General features: G+C 57.6%; 2 protein-coding genes across 4 annotated transcripts in view; one reads left to right on the top strand and one right to left on the bottom strand.

Moving 5' to 3' along the window:
* RABEP2 (rabaptin, RAB GTPase binding effector protein 2) overlaps positions 1-7952 on the top strand; it is a 14378-nt gene extending 6426 nt beyond the window's left edge. Inside the window, exons 1-12 of one of the 3 annotated variants that reach the window (XM_005870328.2) lie at positions 1507-1681; positions 1952-2062; positions 2146-2496; positions 4047-4142; positions 4235-4333; positions 5042-5194; positions 6181-6358; positions 6495-6506; positions 6611-6666; positions 6756-6809; positions 6896-7012; positions 7362-7952. In XM_005870328.2, the coding sequence (XP_005870390.1) occupies positions 1637-1681; positions 1952-2062; positions 2146-2496; positions 4047-4142; positions 4235-4333; positions 5042-5194; positions 6181-6358; positions 6495-6506; positions 6611-6666; positions 6756-6809; positions 6896-7012; positions 7362-7463 (1374 nt within the window). In that variant the 5' untranslated portion in view covers positions 1507-1636 and the 3' untranslated portion in view covers positions 7464-7952. Of the gene's footprint in view, positions 1-464; positions 576-658; positions 1010-1506; positions 2063-2145; positions 2497-4046; positions 4143-4234; positions 4334-5041; positions 5195-6180; positions 6359-6494; positions 6507-6610; positions 6667-6755; positions 6810-6895; positions 7013-7361 lie in introns of those variants that run through there. The other 2 variants (XM_005870326.2, XM_014542989.1) reach the window with 2 other exon arrangements.
* The window catches only part of ATP2A1 (ATPase, Ca++ transporting, cardiac muscle, fast twitch 1), a 16253-nt gene continuing 2176 nt past the window's right edge, over positions 7909-21985 (bottom strand). The window contains exons 4-22 of the mRNA XM_005870331.2: positions 21679-21783; positions 20851-20989; positions 18916-18996; positions 18009-18094; positions 17176-17473; positions 16849-17015; positions 14726-14814; positions 14373-14475; positions 14023-14154; positions 12114-12236; positions 11775-11993; positions 10793-11128; positions 10187-10407; positions 9889-10091; positions 9617-9702; positions 9386-9519; positions 9166-9283; positions 8917-9034; positions 7909-8195 (exon numbers count right to left, since the gene is read on the bottom strand). Of these exons, the coding sequence (XP_005870393.1) occupies positions 8170-8195; positions 8917-9034; positions 9166-9283; positions 9386-9519; positions 9617-9702; positions 9889-10091; positions 10187-10407; positions 10793-11128; positions 11775-11993; positions 12114-12236; positions 14023-14154; positions 14373-14475; positions 14726-14814; positions 16849-17015; positions 17176-17473; positions 18009-18094; positions 18916-18996; positions 20851-20989; positions 21679-21783 (2784 nt within the window). The 3' untranslated portion in view covers positions 7909-8169. The remainder of the gene's footprint in view (positions 8196-8916; positions 9035-9165; positions 9284-9385; positions 9520-9616; positions 9703-9888; positions 10092-10186; positions 10408-10792; positions 11129-11774; positions 11994-12113; positions 12237-14022; positions 14155-14372; positions 14476-14725; positions 14815-16848; positions 17016-17175; positions 17474-18008; positions 18095-18915; positions 18997-20850; positions 20990-21678; positions 21784-21985) is intronic.

Raw genomic sequence — 21985 nt, 5'->3', positions numbered from 1 at the left:
GGTGGAGGAGGAGGAGGAGGAGGAGGAGAGGAAGAGGAGGAACGCACACCCTTTAAGGAGTTGCCCTGAGGTTGCACATGGCACCTGCCTCCATCTCCTTAGCTGTAACTTAGTCACGTGGCCATGCTTAGTTACAGGGAAGCTGAGAAATGCGGATGGTATTCTCGAATATAGGCTATGTGCCCAAGTTAAATGTTAGTTTCTATGATAAAAGGGAAACTGGATATTGGGGAAGAAATATGGCGAGCAGGTGGGAAGATAGTCGCGACTCTGGCCCCTTTCCCTACCACGTGCCCTGGGGCAGGTCTGGAGCTCCAGACCCTCTGTGATCTCCGATGGGGGTGGACAGGGCTTTCTTGGGAGGGTTCGCGGGGCTGATGCACTTGGAAAGAAAGCTCTGAGCAGACCTGAGGGGTCCTGCAGTTGGGAGGGCAACTGTCGCTGCCCAACCCCCCCTTCTTCAGGCCCATGAGGACTCGGAGAAGCTGCGAGAGATCGTGCTGCCCATGGAGCAGGAGATAGAGGAGCTGAAGGCAAAGTTGCTGAGAGCGGAGGAGCTGATTCAAGAGATCCAGGTGAGGGGAGGCCAGGGGGCACTGAGGGAAGAGGGCGCTGCAGGACCCTGTCCCCCAGCCTCTCCCCTGACCCCCTTCCCTAGAGACGTCCCCGGCACCCCCCTTCCCTGCATGGCTCCACGGAGTTGCTGCCTCTCTCCCGGGACCTGTCTCCCCCGCTGGAGCCTCTCGAGGAGCTGAGCGGAGATGGGGGTGCAGCGGCCGAGGCCTTCGCCCACAACTGTGATGACAGCGCCTCCATCTCCTCCTTCTCCCTCGGCGGCGGGCCCGGCAGCAGCACCTCCCTGCCCCGTGGCCGCCAGGGCCTGAGCCCCGAGCAGGAAGAGACAGCCTCTCTGGTGTCCACGGGCACCCTGGTCCCTGAGGGCATCTACCTGCCCCCTCCTGGTTACCAGCTTGTCCCAGACACCCAGTGGGAGCAGCTGCAAATGGAGGTGAGTGGAGTGGCAGGGTGCCCGTCTGCCTGCATGCGTCCACCTCTCCCTGCCCAGGCTGAGCCAGAGCTGGGGATCCACAGTGAAGAGAAAACTCCCTCCCTCCTGGCACTTCCGCCGGTGAGGGAGCCAGGCCCACACATGCACATGGACACAGCACCTGCACACGGGCACATGAGGAAGTCAGTGTCCCCGGTGAGGCCCAGGGGAAAGGAACAGGTCTGGCAGTGCTGGAGACTAACCTGGAAGGTGCTCCTCGAAGAGTGGGGGCAGAAGGGACCGCACGTTCAAAGGCCCTGAGGATGGATAGACCACGGTGTGCCTGAGGGATCTCATTTAGAATTGAAGGTCAGACAAAGAACTTCACAGACAAGAAAAAGCTAAAGGAGTTCATTACCACCAAAACAGTATTACCTGAAATGTCGAAGGGTATTGAAGAAGAAGGAGGAGGAGGAGGAGGAGGAGGAGGAGGAGGAGGAGGAGGAAGGGAGGAGGAGGAGGAGGAGGGGAGGAGGAGGAACGCACACCCTTTAAGGAGTTGCCCTGAGGTTGCACATGGCACCTGCCTCCATCTCCTTAGCTGTAACTTAGTCACGTGGCCATGCTTAGTTACAGGGAAGCTGAGAAATGCGGATGGTATTCTCGAATATAGGCTATGTGCCCAAGTTAAATGTTAGTTTCTATGATAAAAGGGAAACTGGATATTGGGGAAGAAATATGGCGAGCAGGTGGGAAGATAGTCGCGACTCTGGCCCCTTTCCCTACCACGTGCCCTGGGGCAGGTCTGGAGCTCCAGACCCTCTGTGATCTCCGATGGGGGTGGACAGGGCTTTCTTGGGAGGGTTCGCGGGGCTGATGCACTTGGAAAGAAAGCTCTGAGCAGACCTGAGGGGTCCTGCAGTTGGGAGGGCAACTGTCGCTGCCCAACCCCCCCTTCTTCAGGCCCATGAGGACTCGGAGAAGCTGCGAGAGATCGTGCTGCCCATGGAGCAGGAGATAGAGGAGCTGAAGGCAAAGTTGCTGAGAGCGGAGGAGCTGATTCAAGAGATCCAGGTGAGGGGAGGCCAGGGGGCACTGAGGGAAGAGGGCGCTGCAGGACCCTGTCCCCCAGCCTCTCCCCTGACCCCCTTCCCTAGAGACGTCCCCGGCACCCCCCTTCCCTGCATGGCTCCACGGAGTTGCTGCCTCTCTCCCGGGACCTGTCTCCCCCGCTGGAGCCTCTCGAGGAGCTGAGCGGAGATGGGGGTGCAGCGGCCGAGGCCTTCGCCCACAACTGTGATGACAGCGCCTCCATCTCCTCCTTCTCCCTCGGCGGCGGGCCCGGCAGCAGCACCTCCCTGCCCCGTGGCCGCCAGGGCCTGAGCCCCGAGCAGGAAGAGACAGCCTCTCTGGTGTCCACGGGCACCCTGGTCCCTGAGGGCATCTACCTGCCCCCTCCTGGTTACCAGCTTGTCCCAGACACCCAGTGGGAGCAGCTGCAAATGGAGGTGAGTGGAGTGGCAGGGTGCCCGTCTGCCTGCATGCGTCCACCTCTCCCTGCCCAGGCTGAGCCAGAGCTGGGGATCCACAGTGAAGAGAAAACTCCCTCCCTCCTGGTGCTTCCGCCGGTGAGGGAGCCAGGCCCACACATGCACATGGACACAGCACCTGCACACGGGCACATGAGGAAGTCAGTGTCCCCGGTGAGGCCCAGGGGAAAGGAACAGGTCTGGCAGTGCTGGAGACTAACCTGGAAGGTGACAGAGCGGCGCTCCTCGAAGAGTGGGGGCAGAAGGGACCGCACGTTCAAAGGCCCTGAGGATGGATAGACCACGGTGTGCCTGAGGGAGGAGAGAGATGAGGTCAGAAAGGAAGGCAGGCCCAGGGGTCAGCCTCAGCGCACGGGGTGTTCAGACAAGGAGCAGTGGGAAGCCTGAGGGGTTTAAACCACCGAGAGGCCTGCTCTGCTTTAGGCTTCACATGACCACTTGGGCCTCGGTGTAGGAATGGGCTGTGGGGGGGAGGGCAACAGGAGAGGCGGGTGGCTAGTTGGAGGTGCTTGACATCGTTTTGTTTTTGTGTCTGTTTGTTTGTTTTTATTGATTTCAGAGAGGAAGGGAGAGGGAGAGATAGAAACATCAATGATGAGAGAGAATCATTGATCGGCTGCCTCCTGCATGACCCCTCCTGGGGATCGAGCCCGCAACCCTGGCATGTGCCCTTGACAGGAATTGAACCTGGACCCTTCAGTCCACAGGCCAATGCTCTAGCCACTGAGCCAAGCCAGCTAGGGCCTTGACAGTTTAGAACAGTGATGGCGAACCTATGACACGCGTGTCAGAGGTAACACGCGAACTCAATTTTTTTATTTTTCTTTGTTAAATGGCATTTAAATATATAAAATAAATATCAAAAATATAAATCTTTGTTTTACTATGGTTGCAAATATCAAAAAATTTCTATATGTGACACGGCACCAGAGTTAAGTTAGGGTTTTTCAAAATGCTGACACACCGAGCTCAAAAGGTTCGCCATCACGGTGCTGTCCTCTCCTCTGTTTTTACTCTTTTTACTTATGCTCTCCCCTCTGGCACACTCCCTACTGGGTATGTGCCTGCAACCAAGATACATGCCTTTGACCGGAATCGAACCTGGGACCCTTGAGTCCGCAGGCCGACGCTCTATCCACTGAGCCAAACCCGTTAGGGCTAAGTTAGGGATTTTCAAAATGCTGACACGCCGAGCTCAAAAGGTTCGCCATCACTGGTTTAGAAGAAGGTTGTGACTGGGACCAGGAGATGGCAGCAGAGATAAAGAGAAGTGGATGTGGAATCTACTTTGGAGGCAGATTGGCAGGGCCTGCTGGTGGGTTGGACTTGGGGAGTGGAGAAAAGAGAAGGGTCAGCATCAATTCCTGGGCTTTGGGCTTGAGCAACTGGGAGGATAATGGCACCACCTACTGAGATGCCAAAAAACAAGGGGGGGGGTGTGAGGCATAAGAGGCGTGGTGAGGGGAGGCCTTCCCTGGAGGTTGAGGCTGAGGCCGGGTCTGTGGCAGGGGCGGCAGCTGCAAAAGGACCTGGAGAGCATCAGCCGTGAGCGGGATGAGCTGCAAGAGGGCCTGAGGCGAAGCAATGAGGACTGTGCCAAGCAGGTGGGTGCAGCCTCTGCCCCAGCCCAGCAGGGCCTCTGGCTGCATGCCTCCTCCTAGGCCCCAGCCTCACCCTTACCCCCTGCCACCCACAGATGCAGGTGCTCCTGGCACAGGTCCAGAACTCAGAGCAGCTGCTGCAGACCCTGCAGGGGACCGTGAGCCAGGCTCAGGAGCGGGTTCAGCTGCAGATGGTGAGGGCTTGGGGGCTGGGGCAGGAGTGATGGGAATTGGTTGGGGGGGGCACATGGAAGGTCGAGGCACCTGTCCTGCACGGGCTGCACCTGAAGTTGGTGCCAAGTGGGTGAAAGGGTTTCCCGGGTACCTGGCACTGTGGCCAGAGCAGGGGCTTGTGTTCAGAGCGAGCCCACGGCGCACCTGCTGCGGGATCTGGAGCTGATCCCACAGGCTGGGAGCCGCAGCCTTGCCGCCGTGAAATTGAGACAGTGGGACCCAGCTCAGAGTCATGAAGAGTAAAAGCAGGGATGGAGAGACCAGATACGTCCCAGCCCAGACGAGAGCTGTAGACGATTGGATTGGGCCAGGTGCCAGGTGCGAGGCAGGAAGGGGCAACCTGGGAGGCCGAGGGATGGTGCGCAGGGGGCCGCTGCCCTGGACTCTGCCCTGTGGGAATCGAGCTCAGTGCTGCCAGGGTTTCTGTTTGTCAAGAGAAGCCAGAAATCTAGGTATTTGTGTGTCGTCTACCAATTTTTAGACTTAGCAACTAATTTAAAGTAAAAACAAACAACATGCACCAAATAAAGCAGCCGACATGGTTGGTGGCTGCCACTGTGTGATCCCCAAGTCACTGAGAAGGCTGAAGGAAGAGGGGTCAGGGTGTGGCCTCCCAGGGGCCTGGAGACACCTGGTCCCCTCATCGCGCACTAACTCTCCATCCCTAGGCAGAGCTGGCCGCCTCCCACAAGGGCCTGAGCCACGAGGTGAAGCGGCTGACGGAGGAAAACCGAGGGCTCCGGGCCGAGCAGCCACCGTCTTCAGCCCCCCGGGTCCTGGAGCTGGAGGGCCAGGAGGAGTCAATGCCCAGCTCCGTCCCGGTAAGGGGGGTGCAGGCACCGGAGCCTGGGGTCCACCCTGGTGGCACCTCCTCCCTGTGGGACTGGGGGACAGATCCAGGCCACCGTGTTTTCACTGCGTCACCTTGGCCGCCTCACTGGGCTTTGCTAAGGCTGTCTCCTCACCTGAGAACGGGACCAAACCCCCTTGCCAGCATCGCCTGAGGAGAAAATGAGCGCACAGAATGCTCGATGTGAGAGCGGTAATTTGGTTTATTTTTAAGTGACACAAGATCCACAACGTTGAATTCGTCACAATCTTTGGTTCATAACAGCTGTCATCATTGGTCTGTGCATGGCCTTCGTTGACATTATTAATTTGTTAAAAATATGAAGGTCGCCCTGGCTGGGTGGGTCAGTGGCTCGAAGCATCATCCCATTCACCAAAAAGGTTGTGGGTTTGATTCCTGGTCAGGACACATACCCAGGTGGCGGGTTCCATCCCCGATCGGGGTGCATAAGCGAGGTAACAAATTGACGTTTCTCTTTCACATCAGTGTTTCTCTCTCTAAAAATCAATGAAACCTCCTCGGGTGAGGATTTTAACAAAAAGTGAAGGTCGCCGGGAGCCCTTGCCCATCCTCACGTGGACCCTTACTGCTTGGCTCTGCTTCCACCTTCCTGAGTTTGACCACCCCCTGCTCTTTTTCGGTGCCATTTTTATTATGAGCACACGCCTCCCTAAACAGTGGAGTGCTGACCAGTTCGTTGTTTGTGAGCGTTAGGAAAGGGTATCTTGCTCGGGGTAATCCGGAACTTGGCACCGTTCCTCACGGGCCTCGGCCGGGGCGTGTGCTTGCTGTGCGACGCTCACTGCTGGGTCATGTACCGTCTCCTCGGCCCATGACGGGCTGTCCCCGCTTTTAACAGATTCCTCCCTTCCTCCCCTCCTCACACTCCCCGTGTGACCGGTGACCCCTGCTGCCTTGGCCCTGCTGCCACACCCAGCAGGTGCTTTGCCCTTCCAGGAGCTGAAGCAGCTGGTGCTCCGCATGGGGCAGGAGGCCAGGGCCCACCAGCGGGCCCGGGAGCACGAGGCCGAACGCCTTCGCATTGAGATCGTGACGCTGCGGGAGGCGCTGGAGGAAGAGACGGCGGCGAGGGCCAGCCTGGAGGGGCAGCTGAGGGGGCAGCGGGAGGAGACAGGTGAGAGGAGAGATGAGCTCCCTCACTCCTGCTCTCGGGGGTTTGGCCTCCCCACAGGGGACCACCTGGGTGCCAGGTGGGGAGAGAGATGGAGTGAGAACAAGCCTTGACCTCTCTCTCTTTCCTTCCCACACAGAGGTGTTAGAGGGTGAGTATGGGCTGGAGCCGGCGGGGCTGGGGCTGGGGCTGCGGCCGGGGCTGGGGAAGGAGGCGGGCGTGGGCCTGACGGCTTGTCCCTGCCTGACTTCCTAGCCTCCTTGTGCAGTCTCAGGACAGAGATGGAGCGGATCCATCAGGAACAGAGCAAGGTGAGGCAGTCAGGCCAGGTGGGGTGAGGGGTAGGGGTGGCAGAGTGGAGGAGACCCTGAGCGGCCCCTCTGCCCTCTGTCTGCCTCAGGCCAGGCGGCAGGAAGCCTCAAAGCAGCCACCAGGGCCAGGCCCCACAGAAGAGGTCAGTCAGGGCTGGTGGAGAGGGACCCTCCCGTGGGCCACCCTCTCCTGCCTGGCCCAAGGTTCCAGCCTCATCCTGTCCCCTAGGCTCAGCTCACAGACCTCCTCTCAGAACAGAGGGCAAAGGTGCTGCGGCTGCAGGCCGAGCTGGAGACCAGCGAGCAGGTGCAGAGGGATTTCGTGCGCCTGTCCCAGGCCCTGCAGGTATGGCAGGGCCCCTCACCACCAGGCTCATGACTCCAGGTGACGTGTCCTGGGTCACGCAAGGACAGTCTCCAGTTAGAGGAGTCCTCTTCCTCCTCCTGGGCTGGCGTTCTTTCCTGAGCTACTGCTCCAGAACGTTAAAGCTCTGTGTGTCCATCTCTGTCCTTGTGGGCGGCCCAGGGCCAGGCACACGGCCGTGCTGTGTGCCATTTATCACCTGCCCTGCCCGCTTCCTCAGGCTGCCCTTCCAGGGCCCCTTTCTTCCTTGAACCTGGTCTCACTACGGGATGGGGGAGGCGGGGCTGCATTTGCCCACCAAGGGCCTCTGCTTGCCTCACTGGGCCCGCAGGTGCGCCTGGAGCAGATCCGCCAGGCGGAGAGTCTGGAGCAGGTGCGCAGCCTCTTGGACGAGGCGCCGCTCAGGGACATCGGGGACGTCAAGGACAGCTGAGGGCCAGCCCCACCCCTCGGGGAGACTGCCTTCTCCACTGCAGAACCAGGAGGCCTACGCTTTGGGGCTCTCAGGATGAGTCCTTCTCTCAGCCTGGGGGGAGGAGGCAGGGCCTCCTCCCGGGAGGGGCTGGGCCTTCTGCTCCCAAGGATGACACTGGGTGAGGGTCCCAGCTCCCCCCTGAACCAAAGGTGCAGGCTCGGCCCTGCGGCTCTCTGGCTGCTATGCTGCCTCCTGGGTCCCACCCTGGTGCCCCTGTCCCCCAACCGGACTGCCGGCCCCTCCCCTGCTCCCCTCCCTAAGCCCAGCCAGGCTGTGGGTGGGGGCGTGGAGCCTCCCTCCACATGTGCGTCCTGGACAGACAGCTGCTTTCTGGGCTGCGTGACACTAAGATGCTTGCCCCAGGGGCTGGACCAGGCCCAAGGTGCGCATGGAGGCAAGGCCAGACTTTTCTGTCATTTATTTTCAATAAATAAGCAGCTCAGCTCAGTCGGTCGCCTTGTCCCTGCAAGCCCCACATGGTTGGGGAAGGGAGGTTTTTACAGGGTAAAAGGGAGGTGGGTGGCTGGGTGGGGAGGCGAAGGGAAGGGGACATTGTGTTTATAAACAAGAATGTCGACGGGGAGTGGGGGTGTGGGGTCTGTGCCACAGCTCTGGCTAAAGGTGTGTCACTATCAGGATGGGGAAGAAGGGGCAAAAGGACTGGTTACTTCCTTCTTTCATCTTCTGGATCTGGAAGGAGAAAAGGAAGGGTTGAAGCAGGTGGCGGGAGAGGAAGAGTCCCTCCCAGGCTCCAGGCTCCACCCCCTGCAGACTCACCTGGAGGGTCGCTCAGCAACCCCCATACCCACCTGTGTCCCCAGATCCCACTCCCAACCACTGCAGCCCCAGCGGCAGACAGCGCAGCGCCCAGCCAGCGCAACGCAGCGCAGCCCAGCAGACAGTGTGCCCAGAGGCCAGGGCAGTGCGAGCCCGCAGAGAAGGGCAGCAGCCCGCCCCTGCGTGGAAGCGCGGCAGTGGCAGTGTGCGAGCGCAGTGACCTCGGAGGCCACCCGAGGGGGAGAGGGGTCAGCTGGGGGCACAGCAGCTGGGGGCAAGGACAAGAAGGGGGGCGATACCTGTGACACGGTTCAAAGAGATGGAGGAGGGGGAACGGGTTATCCTATGGCCAGAGAGGACAGAGAGACAGCCGTTATTGGGGGAGGGTGGGTGTGGAGGGCCTAGAGGGCTGAGGAAGTCGGGGCACCAAGGAGGAGGTGTCTGCACCAGACATGGAGGGAGGAGGGGAGGAAGGACCTGGGTGCGCCTCCCTGGTGGACAGTGGTCCTGCCAGGACCGAGAACACACCCACCTGAAAAGGAAGAGGGTGGGGGCGGGCGCCTTCGCAGCGCAGAGAGAGGGGCTGTGCTCAGGGCCCGGGGCTGACAGGGCGCAGAGGGGGGAAGCTGCTTACCCTCCAGATAGTTCCGAGCAACGAACTTCAGGAGTTCATCGAGCCCGATGACAGGCAATGAGATCTTGAGGACCATGAGCCACTGGGTCACGTCCAAGGCCCGGAGCTTGAAGATCATCTGAGGGGGGTCAGGGGCAGTGAGGACAGTGCCCCCCTGAGGACCCAGCACTGCCCAGCCTCCTTCCCTTTGTGAGCTCTCAGTCACAGAGGCTCCCCGGGGGAACGGGTGCCTGGCCAGAGGCGGCTCACCGGCAGAGGGTCCACGTAGAGAATGAGGAAATGGAGGGACATGGAGAGGCAGATGGAGCCCAGCAGCCAGATGTTCACCCAGGGTGGCATCCGCACCAGGGACTGGTTCTCAGAGAGGCTGCCAGCGGACGGACGGGCCGAGGCAAGGGTGGGAGACACGAGAGAGTGGTGAGGCAAGAGGAGGGGTGGAGGGCAAAGGTGGGGGTGGGGCAGGTCCTACCTGTTGAGAGCATTGCACATCTCGATGGTGACCAGCACAGACAAGGCCATGGTCATGGGCTCAGGGGCCTCAAAGATCTCACACTCCACACCCTCAAAGTCGGGATTGTCCTCGGTGCACTGCATGAAGTGAGTCTGCAGGGGGAGGGGAAGGAACTGGGGTCCCACGGAGGCCTCGGGGCCACCCTTCTGCTCCCCGTCCGCCTCCGTCCTCCCTCTTCAGCCTCCCTACCAGCTGGCTGTAGGTGACGTGAGGCCCATCCTCTGCGTACAGGAACCACCAGGCAGCCGCTCCCACAGTGGCCGCACCCACGTAGCCTGCGGTGGGGAAGATGGGGGGTTGGGGGTCAGGGCTGGGGGGATGGGAGGCATCAGGATGACCGGTGGCTCTGAACAGCTGGCAGAGAAGGAGCAACGGGGGCAGCTGCCCTGGAGGGGCTGGCGTCCCGGAGATGGGTCCATTTGGAAGGTTGGAAAGGATTGTGGGGGTCTCATCCTACTCACCCCCAATTGCCATGTAGCGGAAGAAGAGCCAGCCACTGATGAGGGGCTCCTTGGGGCTCCGGGGGGGCCTGTCCATGATGTCCAGGTCTGGTGGGTTGAAGCCCAGGGCTGTGGCCGGGAGCCCATCAGTCACCAGGTTCACCCACAGCAGCTGCACAGGGATCAGGGCCTCAGGCAGCCCCAAGGCGGCTGTCAGGAAGATGCTGCCAGAAGGAGGCGGTCATGTCGTCCTGCTCCCAGACCTGTGGCCCTCCCCCACCCAGCTGGGTCCTCCTGGACGCCGCCCCTGGCCGCTCACCAGACCACCTCGCCCACGTTGGAGGAGATGAGGTAGCGGATGAACTGCTTCATGTTGTTGTAGATGGCCCGGCCCTCCTCCACGGCAGCCACGATGGTGGAGAAGTTGTCATCAGCCAGCACCATCTCGGAGGCGGTCTTGGCCACGGCGGTGCCGGAGCCCATGGCGATGCCGATCTCAGCCTTCTTCAGAGCAGGGGCGTCGTTGACCCCATCGCCTGTCTGCGGGGAGAGAGAAGGTGGGACCTGGCCCCTCCCACCCCCCTCCTGCATGTGACCAGGGCCCTCACTTGGCTCCTCCCTCCCCGGCTCCGAGCTCCTGAATCCTCGGAGGCGGTCTTGGCCACGGCGGTGCCGGAGCCCATGGCGATGCCGATCTCAGCCTTCTTCAGAGCAGGGGCGTCGTTGACCCCATCGCCTGTCTGCGGGGAGAGAGAAGGTGGGACCTGGCCCCTCCCACCCCCCTCCTGCATGTGACCAGGGCCCTCACTTGGCTCCTCCCTCCCCGGCTCCGAGCTCCTGAAGACAACGTTTCAATGGACCCTCAGCAGACTGCCCCATGCCAGGCTCCACGGCCCCGCCTGGGCAGGCCTGTTGGTCTCCTCACCATAGCGGTGATCTCATCGTAAGACTGCAGATACTCCACAATCTTCGACTTATGGGCAGGCTCCACGCGGGCAAAGCAGCAGGCACGACGGCAGGCCTCCCGCTGCTCGCCCAGGGGCAGGTCATCAAACTCCCGGCCAGTGTAGGCTCGGTCCGTCACCTCCTCGTTCTCCCCAAAGATGCCAATTCGCCGGCAGATGGCAATGGCTGTGCCCTTGTTGTCCCCAGTAATCATGATCACCCGGATTCCGGCATCACGGCACAGCTGGATAGAGCCTGTGACCTCCTTTCGGGGAGGGTCCAACATGCCTACCACGCCAACAAATGTCAGGTCCATCTGGGGAGGCAGCAGAGAGCGACAGGATCGGTGAGGGACTCGGAAAGGGAGCCGGGAGGAAGCCCTCGGGAGCTGGGCAGAAAGGTCTGAGCTGGGGAGAGGTGACTGGGCCTAGTGTTTAACCCTCAGCGGGGCAGGAAACCTTCCTTGCTTACACGTCTACCTGCATGCTTGGCAGTGCCAAGCCCATTGTAAGTGGCAGACTATGTCTTTCACCGAAGAACTTGAGCTGGGGGTGAGGGTGGTGGTTTCTGCTTTCCGAAGCGCCATTCACTTGGTCTACAACTTGGAGCAAATCTGTGTGAACGGCCATGCCGGAGTCCCCTCCATAAGGTGAAGGGAGTGGACTGGTGCTATTCAGAGAGCCAGTCCACTAGGAAAAAGGAGCCTGTGCCAGAATGCAGGCCGCTGGGCTGCTGCTTGCATCAAGAAAGCCACGATGGAAATGTGTCAGCTGCCCCGAGTATGTGCGCTGACTTCTGCTCTGTGTGCTCATCGCCTTACCTCATCACGCGCAAAGCAGCACTAAGGTTCTTTCAAACTCTAACCTCCTGTGATTCTAGGACCCGGGACAAAGTAGGAAAGGACAGGGTGGAGGAGGGGGTGAGGCAGATGACGCTGGGACAACGGGAGTCCATCTGCTCACCTCGTAGTCCATGAACTTGGTAGAGTCTTCCAGGATCATATCCTCTCGCTTCGGGGGGGTGTCCCGGGTGGCCAGAGCCAGGCAGCGCAGGGTGTCCCGGCCAGTGCCCCACTCCTTGATCACAGTCATGATCTTCTCCTTCATCGGCCCTGTCATGGGCACCCGGGTGGTGCCGACTCGCACGTAGGTACAACGGTCGATGACCCCCTCGGGGGCACCCTAGGAGACCAGACCAGCATTCAGAGAGGACTGCCTTCTTTCCAGGGCACAGGAAGAGGGCGGATAGGAGAGGGGCTCAGGCCCAGACAGAAAAGTCTGGGGCACATTCTGATTTCTGACCTTGACAAACATCTTGTTGCCTACGGCAGCCCGGGATTTGGCTGGAGAGCAATAGACAGACATGGACTTTCTGTCTCGGGAGAACTCCAGGGTGAATTCCTTCTTCATAAGCTGGCGGATCACCTGTTGAGAGGAGACGGGAAGCGGGAGGGCAGACATGAGGCTGGAGGAAAAGAGCGCTGATGCTGTGCTGGAGGGCGGAGTCCCCGGCATAATCAAAAGGCTGTGGAGGTCGCACGGACCCCAGGCTGTCAGCTGAGTGGCACCAGGCGAGAATTCCGCAGCCACTGCGGCCACTGCGTTACAGTGTCCGGCTTAAAGCACAGCAGAAACGAGATGGCAGTGTGGCACTGCCCACGGAACACTCAGTGATGGTGGCATGTTCTATGCTAGGAACGACTGAGCATGGGACATGGGGCTGGTGCAACTGCAGAACCGAGTTTTCACTTATATTTATTTTTAATTAATTTACATTTAAACAAACACGTGTGCTTCTAGAGACATGTACGTAGGACAGTGCAGACCTAGTGCCTGGCATGAAATAATAAGTGTTCTATAAAAATGAATGAGAGCCTGTCACCAAATGCATCATGGATATTTCTCCATAAAATAAAACAAAACTAAAGATAACAATAATAAAATAAAAATAAGTTGATGTTTACTTTATCATTTATGAATTTTAAAAAATTATCATTTGTAAATGATTAAAATAGGTATCAAGTAGCCCTGACCGGTTTGGCTCAGTGGATAGAGCGTTGGCCTGCAGACTGAAGGTCCAGGTTCAAATTCCGGTCAAGGGCATGTACCTTGGTTGCGGGCACATCCCCAGTAGGGGGTGTGCAGGAGGCAGCTGATCGATGTTTCTCTCTCATCGATGTTTCTAACTCTCTATCCCTCTCCCTTCCTCTGTAAAAAAATCAATAAAATATATTTTTTTAAAAAAATAGGTATCAAGTATACTGAAACAAAAATAGATCCAGAGACATAGAAGCATCGAATAGACCATCCAACCTCAGAGGGAAGGCAGGGGAGCGGGGGTGGATAAGAGATCAACCAAAGGACTTGTATGCATGCATATAAGCATAACCCATGGACACAGGGAGTAGGGGGGTGAGGGCATGTGCTGGGGGGTGGGAATGGCCGGGGAGAGGTCAACGGGGAAAATGAGACATATGTAATACTTTAAACAATAGAGAAATTTAAAAAAAGAAATAGTGGTGATGGTTGCACATCATGAATGTATTAGAAGCCCCTGAAATGTACACTTTAATGGTTAAAATAGTGAATTTTATGTTAAGTGAATTTACCTCAGTAAGACAAAAGCACAAAATTAAAAAAATGTCTACTGACATATATATGAGCATCTCGCATATGAGGCGATGCTGTGGGGAGCATAACACCCCAGAGGAATTCAATGTTTCACTGAGTAAATATTAACAGCAAGAACTCAAGGGCGAGGGAAACAGACCAAGGGGAAGCGAAAGGATGTGCAGTGGTCACATTTCGCAAACCCTAAATCAGGCCTCGGGATATAATTAAAACAAGTGTGTTTCTAGAGGCAAAGGGGTAATAACTGCAGTCGGGGCTGCCCCAGGCGGCTTCTGGGTCCAGCTAGATGCCTCTTCAACTAGGGAGGGGCAGGAGGAAGTGATCTTAAACGAAGGAAGGGATGCTGCAGCTGCGGTGGAAAGAGCACTCTTGGTCCGGGGGCAGCGGGTCCTTTTCAAAGTCAGCCTGACCCAGAGAAGCTGAGGAGTGGCCACCGGTCTGTACTGGTTGGGGTGCCAGCATGGGACACGAGGGCCTCCCCAGCCCAACAGGGGGCCTCTGCTTCCTGAAGTTCCTGGGGTCCTGCCTGGCCCAAGCGATGGGGGTGAAGGACCCCGTGGGAGGGAGCAGCCAGACTCACCGAGTTGCAGGCGTTGGCCCTCTCCACCTTCGAGAGGCTTCTCACATCCGTGTTGAATACATTCATCTTCTCTACGAGGGTGGTGAGTGCCGTCTCGGTGGCCTCGCCTACCTTCTCATAAACACCTTTGGCCTGAGAGGGCAGAGGAGGAAGAGGAAGTAGGTGCCCTGGGCTCCTGGCCCCTTGCTCCCACCAATCCCACCCACCTTCCACCTAGAAAGGGAAGGAGCAAGCCACTCCCTTCCCCTTACACCGAGGAAAGGACTGGTACCAGGGACCCCCTTCCCGTGCCCCCTGCCCCTGAGCCAGCCGGCGGGGAAGGAGGGCTGCTTTGGGAGTGTCGAGGTTACCTCATTGAAATCCAAGGAGGAGTCATTGCAGAGGGCACAGATGGTGGCCAGCTCCACCAGCCCATCATACTGCCCCGCCCGGACTGGCTTATCGTTCTTCAAGCTGGCAGCGGGGTGGGGAGGAAGGAAGGAAAAGAGACAAGTGGAGAAGAATAGGGAGTGAGATGCAGAGAGAGCAAGGGGACAGCAGTGAGGCACAGTCGGGGCAATGACAACCAACTTGGAGGTCAGGTGGGACGGAGAACAAGGTCAGGGAAGGAAGAAGAGAGAGACAGGAAGACACAACTAGAGGGGCGCCCAGGGAGGAAGGTGGGTGTGTGGAGGCGTGAGGAGCTGAGACGCGGGAGACTTACACCTCTCCTTCAGGAGCGTAAGTGGAACCAGTGATGGAGAACTTGTTCAGCACGCAGGAGTCTCCTTCCACCTTGTCGATGACAAACATCTGCGGGAGAAAGAGGGGTCTGTGCAGACACCTGGCTCCCTTCCCCTCAAGGCACCGAGGGGCCCAGGCTCGGAATGTCCCTTTCCCGCACCTGCACAAACCAAGTAAACTTCCTACCACCCTCCGACTTGCCTCTTTTTTCTCCCTGCATCCCCCCTCCCACCACTCCCCTGCAATCTTCTCTGTGATTGGTTACTGGCCTTAGCACAGAAGTGAAGACGTGCACCATAGGTGGTGGGGAGGGGGGCTACAGTCCACCTGTTCGCATAGGACCCATAGGTAGCTCCAGCCACCAGGGCCAGATCTTCTAGTTTTGCAGGAACAGCTAGAAATTCCGGTTATTTTCCTATGAAATCTCTGGACTTTGAATGCGGGCAATGAATTCATTTTTATGAAACATGACAGGAGCTCGGCTGCACAAGCCTGTGGCCCGGCGCTGAAGCCGGTGCCGTGGAAGGAGCAGCATCTGCAGTGCTCCGAGGGGAGCACCCCCTGAACCAGAGCAAGTGTGGCAGGGACGGCGCTAAGACATGTTCCGAGACAAAGCCGTCTGTGGTCAAGTAAGTTTGGGGAACTCTGGGCTAAACAAAGTGAAATCCACCCTCTTTACAGTCGGCCTCTGAGGCTTTCAAATGCCAAGAGGCATGTGGGCCTCCCCAAGGGGCCAAGGGTACAGCCCTTCCTCCCCTGGTCTGACCACAGAGTCCCCAAGTCCCAGAACAACAACTTCTATTTAATGGACATGCTATTCCAAGAGCTCCGTTTAGGTCGGGGATTCTTGGCCAGGGGTCTGTGAACTTCGATGGCAAAAAAAAAAGAAGAAGACAAGCCCTGGCCAGTATCTCAGCTGTTAGAACATCGTCCTGATACGCCAAGGCTTCAGGTTCGATCCCGGTCAAGGCACATACAAGAATCAACCAATGAATGCATAACTAAGTGGAACAGCAAATCAACGCCCCTCTCTCTCTCTCTCTCTCTCTCTCTCTCTCTAATCAATTAAAAAATGCTCATACTTAAATATAAAGAAAAAGAAATAAAAGAAGACATCTTTTGTTTTCTCTCTAACCGACATTTAGCATTTCCTTCCAATTATGAATGCAGGCAATGACCCACAGCTTCAACATTACGGTAGTTCTTAGGCCCACTGCCAGACTTGCTACTTAAATGCGTTAATAAAGAAGCAGAAGTGTTACCAAATTGCAAATCTGTTTTTAAAATATTCTGATAACTGTGCTTAAATCATTGGTTTCCTCCGTGATCTGCTCTATTTTTAAAACAGAATCCTAAGTATTTATTTTATTTATTTTTAAAATATATTTTTATTGATTTCAGAGAGGAAGGGAGAGGGAGAGAGATAGAAACATCAATGATGGGAGAGAATCATTGATCAGCTGCTTCCTGCACGCCCCCTACTGGGGATCGAGCCCACAACCCAGGCATGTGCCCTTGACGGGAATCAAACCTGGGACTCTTCAGGCTACAAGCAGATGCTCTATCCACTGAGCTAAACCAGCTCGGGCCCTAAGTATTTATTTTATACATTTCAAATATTACGCTGAGAGGAAGTCCAGACTGCCGGAGAGCCTGAGGCACAGGGAGATGGAGAGCCCTGGTTTGGGAAATGCTGCTCGAGATTGTGGCCGGTTCCCAGGGCCCTGCTGTGGACGACCATTCTGGAAGGCAGGCTAGTGCACAGGCAGGGGCTCTGGGCCAGACAGACTTGGGTTTGAAACTCAATTCTGCTACTTCTTAATTGGGCACTGAGTTTCCCAGAGCCTCAGTCTCTTCCTCTGGAAAGTGGGGTAAGTGAGACCTTTCCCCGTCGGGGCTGCTGTGGGGGATTAGAGATAACGCAGGGCAATGTCTGGCTGGGGCAGAGGGACCCCCTCCAGAGCTTGCAGGATGGCACTCCATCTGCCCTCTGAGCATTTCTCTCCAGGTCAATAAGAAGCGGTGAGTGATGAAGGGCAACCCTATCTGGGGAGGCTCATTGCACAGGGCAGTCCCTGAGCGGGCGGCCTGTGCTTCTCTGACCTTGCAGACAGACATCTGGTTGGTGGTGAGGGTGCCTGTTTTGTCGGAACAGATGACAGAGGTGCAGCCCAGAGTCTCGACAGAGGGCAAGCTCCTCACGATAGCGTTTTTCTTTGCCATCCGGCGGGTGCCCAAGGCCAGGCAGGTGGTGATGACTGCAGGCAGGCCTGTGGGGGGAAGAAGTCGAGTGAGGGATTGATAATAGAGATGGGAAGGAATGGCCCCCAAAGCTATCAGGCCCCATCCCTGGAACCTGTGGATGTTACCTTATTTGGAAAAAGAGTCCCTATTGATGAGATTAGCAAACGGGGCGAGAGACCGCCGTACCTTCTGGGATCGCAGCCACAGCCAGGGCCACAGCGATCTTAAAGTAGTAGATGGCGCCACGGAACCAGGAGCCCCCGTGGACGGGGTCGTTGAAGTGGCCAATGTTGATGAGCCACACGGCCACGCAGATGAGAGAGATGACCTTGGAGAGCTGCTCCCCAAACTCGTCCAGCTTCTGCTGCAGAGGGGTCTTGTCCTGCTCTGTGGCGGCCATTTGGTCTCGGATCTTCCCAATCTCGGTGCTCACACCAGTCGTGGCCACGATGCCAATGGCCTTGCCAGCTGCAATGTTGGTGCCCTGGGAAGGTACAGGCAAGGCAAGGAATCAGGCAAAGGACTCCAACTGTGAGACTCATTTCCTTTCTTTCTTGTTTTTTTAAGGATAAAGAGAACCTTTATATTTAAGGATGGAAATGATTATTTGGAAATTTAAACAGCTAGATTATACAAGATCTTTTTTTTAAAGAAACAGTGTATATATAGTATATATATGTGTGTGTATATATAAATATATATATATACACACACACATACATATATACATATATATACCAAATATATATATATATATTAAATCGATGTCAGAGAGGAAGGGAGAGGGGGAGAGAGAGAAACATCAATGATGAAAGAGAATCATTGACTGGCTGCCTCCTGTACGCCCCCTACTGGGGATCAAGCCCACAACCCGGGCATGTGCCCTTGACCACAATTGACCCCGGGACCCTTCAGTCTGCAGGCTGATGCTCTATCCACTGAGTCACACCAGCGAGGGCGGGACTCATTTCCTCCCCCACGGCACAGCTCACCCAGACCAGCTGCCCCGCATGGCTCACCGAGAAGAGCATGTTCTTCTTATCCTGGTTGACAGCTCGGGGGTCAGGAACCGGCTCTGTGTGCTTGATGACAGAAACGGACTCGCCTGTGGGGAAGGGGGTCTTCAGAGGACACCCTACACTCCCCGGCCCTAATGCCCCTGCACGCAGCACAGGCCTGGTAAGGACCGAGCAGTGACCTGGAGGAACTCTGGACTCTGGGAGCAGCCACTGGCGGCAAACGGGGAACTCACTGCCCTTAGAGTAAGAAGACCTGGACCCACACCTCGGCTTCACCACTTAAAGCTGCCTGTCTTAGGATCATCTAACCTGTTCGCTCCTCTGTAAACAGGGAGGGTAACAGGTCCACTTAGAAAAGGTCCTGGTGAAGTCAGTCAGCTGACTCGGTGACTGCACTGCCCACAGGGGGGGTGCAGTCTCCTGGGAGGGAGCCCCCCACCCCCACCCCCCCGTGGCAGGGCTCAGACAAGCCTTGCCTCCTGGCCCATGGGAACCCTCCCTGGCTCTTCACCACCTTCTGTCCCAGTGGAGACCCAGAAGCAGTGGTGCTTTAAGTGCATCTGAACCTTGTCTTGTCCTAGAACCTATGGTTCCTTACTCGCAGGCTTTTGCGGAGGCAGGATAGTTCCCTGGGTGAGTGTGTCCCTCTGTCTGTGTGGAAGGGACGGATCAGCGGCCGCCTGGAGAATGGGCACAAACGTCGCCCTCTCCCACACCCTTGTGTTTGAGTTTTGCGACCGTGAACAAAGCTGAGCAGTGCTGAGCGGCTGCCGCTGCGGAGCCAGGAAGGGCCCTGCTGCTGGGTGTTCTCTTCTCACCTGGAATCACATCCCTGTCTGCCCACCCGGCTCCTACTCACCCATCCTCCCCCCTCCCCCGAGGCAGCCGCCCGCCCCGGCCACCACACCTGTCAGGATGGACTGGTCAACCCGGAGGGTGGTGGACTTGATGGAGAGGATGCGGATGTCTGCGGGGACTTTGTCCCCCACTGTGGAGAGAGTAGAGAAGAGTGAAGTTAGTTGAGAAAGTGTTTTTCTTCCTTCCTGAGAAAAGCGCAATTTTTGTCCAACTACCTCACCTCATCCTTCAGGTCTTGGTGAGGTCACCCAGGCTGGGTGCCCACCCCGGGCTTGAGTCAGGCCCTCAGCATGTGCTCCTGTAGCCCCAGCATCTCCCTCTTAACACTCATGCCACTGCCCCCTCGGTGAAAGCTTTTCTCCCCACCGGGCTGTGAGCCCTGTGAAGGGAGGCCTGGCAGCTGAATAAATTTATGTTGAATGACTGAAGGGAAAATGAACGGGAGACAGCACAACAGAGAGGGAGGCAAGTGAGAAAGGCGAGGAGGGAAAGGCAAGCAAAGAACTAAAGGAAACAGCGAGTTGGAGAAACGTGTGTCGGGGAAGAGAAGGAGTGGAACAGCCAGGGCAGGTAGGAAAAGACAGGAGAAAACATGGGGACTGAGAAAAATCAGTGTCAACCAAGACTGAGGGTGGAGCAGGAAGCAGGGGAGAGTGAGTGAGAGGGACGTGTGAGGAGGGAAGGCGCAGGAGAGAGAGGAGCGGCTGAGGCTGAGGGCACAGTCCATTGCAGAAGACGCACATCCACAGCGTGCTGTCCAGTCTGAGCATGTGAGCGAGGGCGGGAGGGGTGAGTGCGCTGGGAGATGGCGGAAGAGAAGGGGAGGTCTGCAGGGAGCGAGGAGAGGGGGGCTGAGAAGTTGTGGGGGCGGCCAGAAGGAACGGGTCAGTCCAGGAAGCCCACTGGGGAGGCTGCAAGCGGATGCCCCACCAGACTCGAGACCTTTGAGGAGGCTAAGTGCCTCCCAGGCCCTCTGCCTGATCCTGCCTGGTCCTAAGGATGGTTCTGGGGACGGGGTTCGACTGCGTTCCTTCCCTTGTTTCCGAGGTTCCTCCTCCTGTGCCAGAGGAAGCTGATGGAGGAGGGACGGGGTTGGCCATGGAGTTGGGCGGGACACACTGTCACCCAAGTCGAAGCGATATTTATAGACATTCATGGCACAGACTCCAAACTGTCACCATAGCAGGACAGCGATGGGGCACCAGGGTCTTCAGCCTGCCCTCCCTCCCTCTCTCCAAGTTTCCCATGGTGGCAACGTGGGTGTCTGGGAGGGAAGCCCACTGAGAAAGATACGCTCCCCTCTGCCAGGGGCCTGGAGATGTGGGGAGGCCTGTGCAGGGCAAATATAAAAACCGCTGAAGGGGGCAGAATCCCAGTAATCTTAGCCACCGGCCCCCACCTCTCCCTGCCGGGCATTAAGTGTCCCTCTGCACAGAGGCGGGGCCCTCCTTGCGCTCCCCTCCCAGGTCCCGTGTTCTCCGCTGGGGCTGAGTTTCCCTTACATGGCCGGGGGCTTGAGCCTTTGGCCCCGCTTCCTCCCTTCAACCCTCGCTCCTTCCCCTTTGAGAGGCCTCAAGGGCACAGAGAGGTCAAGATTTAAGGCTGACCAAGCTTGGGGGTGGTGGAAGGAGGGGGAAGCCAGGCCTCGGGAGGGGGTGGAGATGGGACCATTGGCAGGGACTGGGCTCCACCTGTTGCTTGCAAGTACTGGGTGAGAGGCGGGGGGGAAGGGGTCTGCCTGCAGCTTCAGGGACAGGACTGGCTGTTCCTGTGAGGCTCTGACAGGGAGGGGTGGGGGTGCTGCGGCCACAGTGCCCTGGGGTGACCTCCTGAGGAGTCTGGAAGGAGAAGCAAAGACTCCACCACCCTGGCTACCTCCTGGACCCAGAATCAGGGAGTGACCAGTCCTTGCCCCCAACATATACATCTTCTTGGCCTTGAACCCAAGGCCTCCTACTCTGGACCATTCAATCCCATCACTCACCAGCCACCTCCACAATGTCCCCGGGGACAATGTCCCGAGCCTTGATCCTCTGCACTGACTTCCGGTCAGCCCGGTAGACTTTCCCCATCTCGGGCTCATATTCCTTCAGGGCCTCAATGGCGTTCTCTGCATTACGTTCCTGGGGTACAGGGCGGAGGACAGGAGGAGCATCAGAGGGAGAAAGGTGGTGGGAGGGGAAGGGACTGCCTGGGGAGGGCTGGGGAGCGGAGTGTAGAGATGGCGGAGCAGGGGCCAGAGTCCTGGGGGCAGTGGGATTCACTGAGGAAGAGGGAGGTTCTGCAGCCCCAGCTCCTGGCACAGGGAAGCAGATAAAGCCCAGTGTGTGTGAGGAAACTGTCACTTAGAGCTGAACACAGTTAAGGGGCTTTTAGGGAGAAAAGAAAAGAGAATCAAAGAAAATCCGAAAGCAGGGGACAGGAAAAGTAGAGGGTAGTAAGGTAAGAGAAAGAAGAAACTCAAAACTATTATTTACTGAACTCCCTCTATACGCCAGGCACAGGGCTAGGCACTTCTGCACTCATCACCTGGTGACGTTTCACCACTCTGGGGGCAGGACTACCAGCCCCATTTTATGGATGAGGAAACTGAGGTTCAGGGAGAGGAAGGAACTTGTCCAGGGCTATACAGACAGCAAGTGACAGTAGGAGCAACAGTCTCCCCCACTTTCCAACACTCCGTCCCATGTGCAAAGGCAGCAATAGGACCAGAGGACAAGGCCAGCCCAGGGAAGGTGATGGGGGGGGGGGGGGGGAGGTTGGCCTCCTGCTGTGTCAGGATGGGAAGGAGTGGGGTGGGGTCAAGGCTAACCTGCCAAACCCCCACGATGGCGTTGGCAATGAGGATCAGGAGGATGACAAAGGGCTCCACAAAGGCAGTGACGGTCTCCTCACCTTCCTCAAACCAGGCCAGCACCTGGGGAGCAGGGAGAGGGAGAATGACAGGAGCTGGAGCCCCTCCGACAGGCAAAGAGAGCCAAGGAGGTGAGGACACGGGCAGGAGCGAGCGGCGGGACCACAGGGCACTGCGTGCCCACGGCGCAGGGCTCCACACTCCAAGGGGTCACACAGCGCTGCCTGCTGATGCTCACGGGCACAGGGGGCACCGGCGGGCACTG

This window comes from Myotis brandtii, unplaced genomic scaffold (genome assembly GCF_000412655.1).
Source record: "Myotis brandtii unplaced genomic scaffold, ASM41265v1 scaffold317, whole genome shotgun sequence".
Lineage (NCBI taxonomy): Eukaryota > Metazoa > Chordata > Mammalia > Chiroptera > Vespertilionidae > Myotis > Myotis brandtii.
This window is presented reverse-complemented; position numbering and strand designations above follow the sequence as displayed.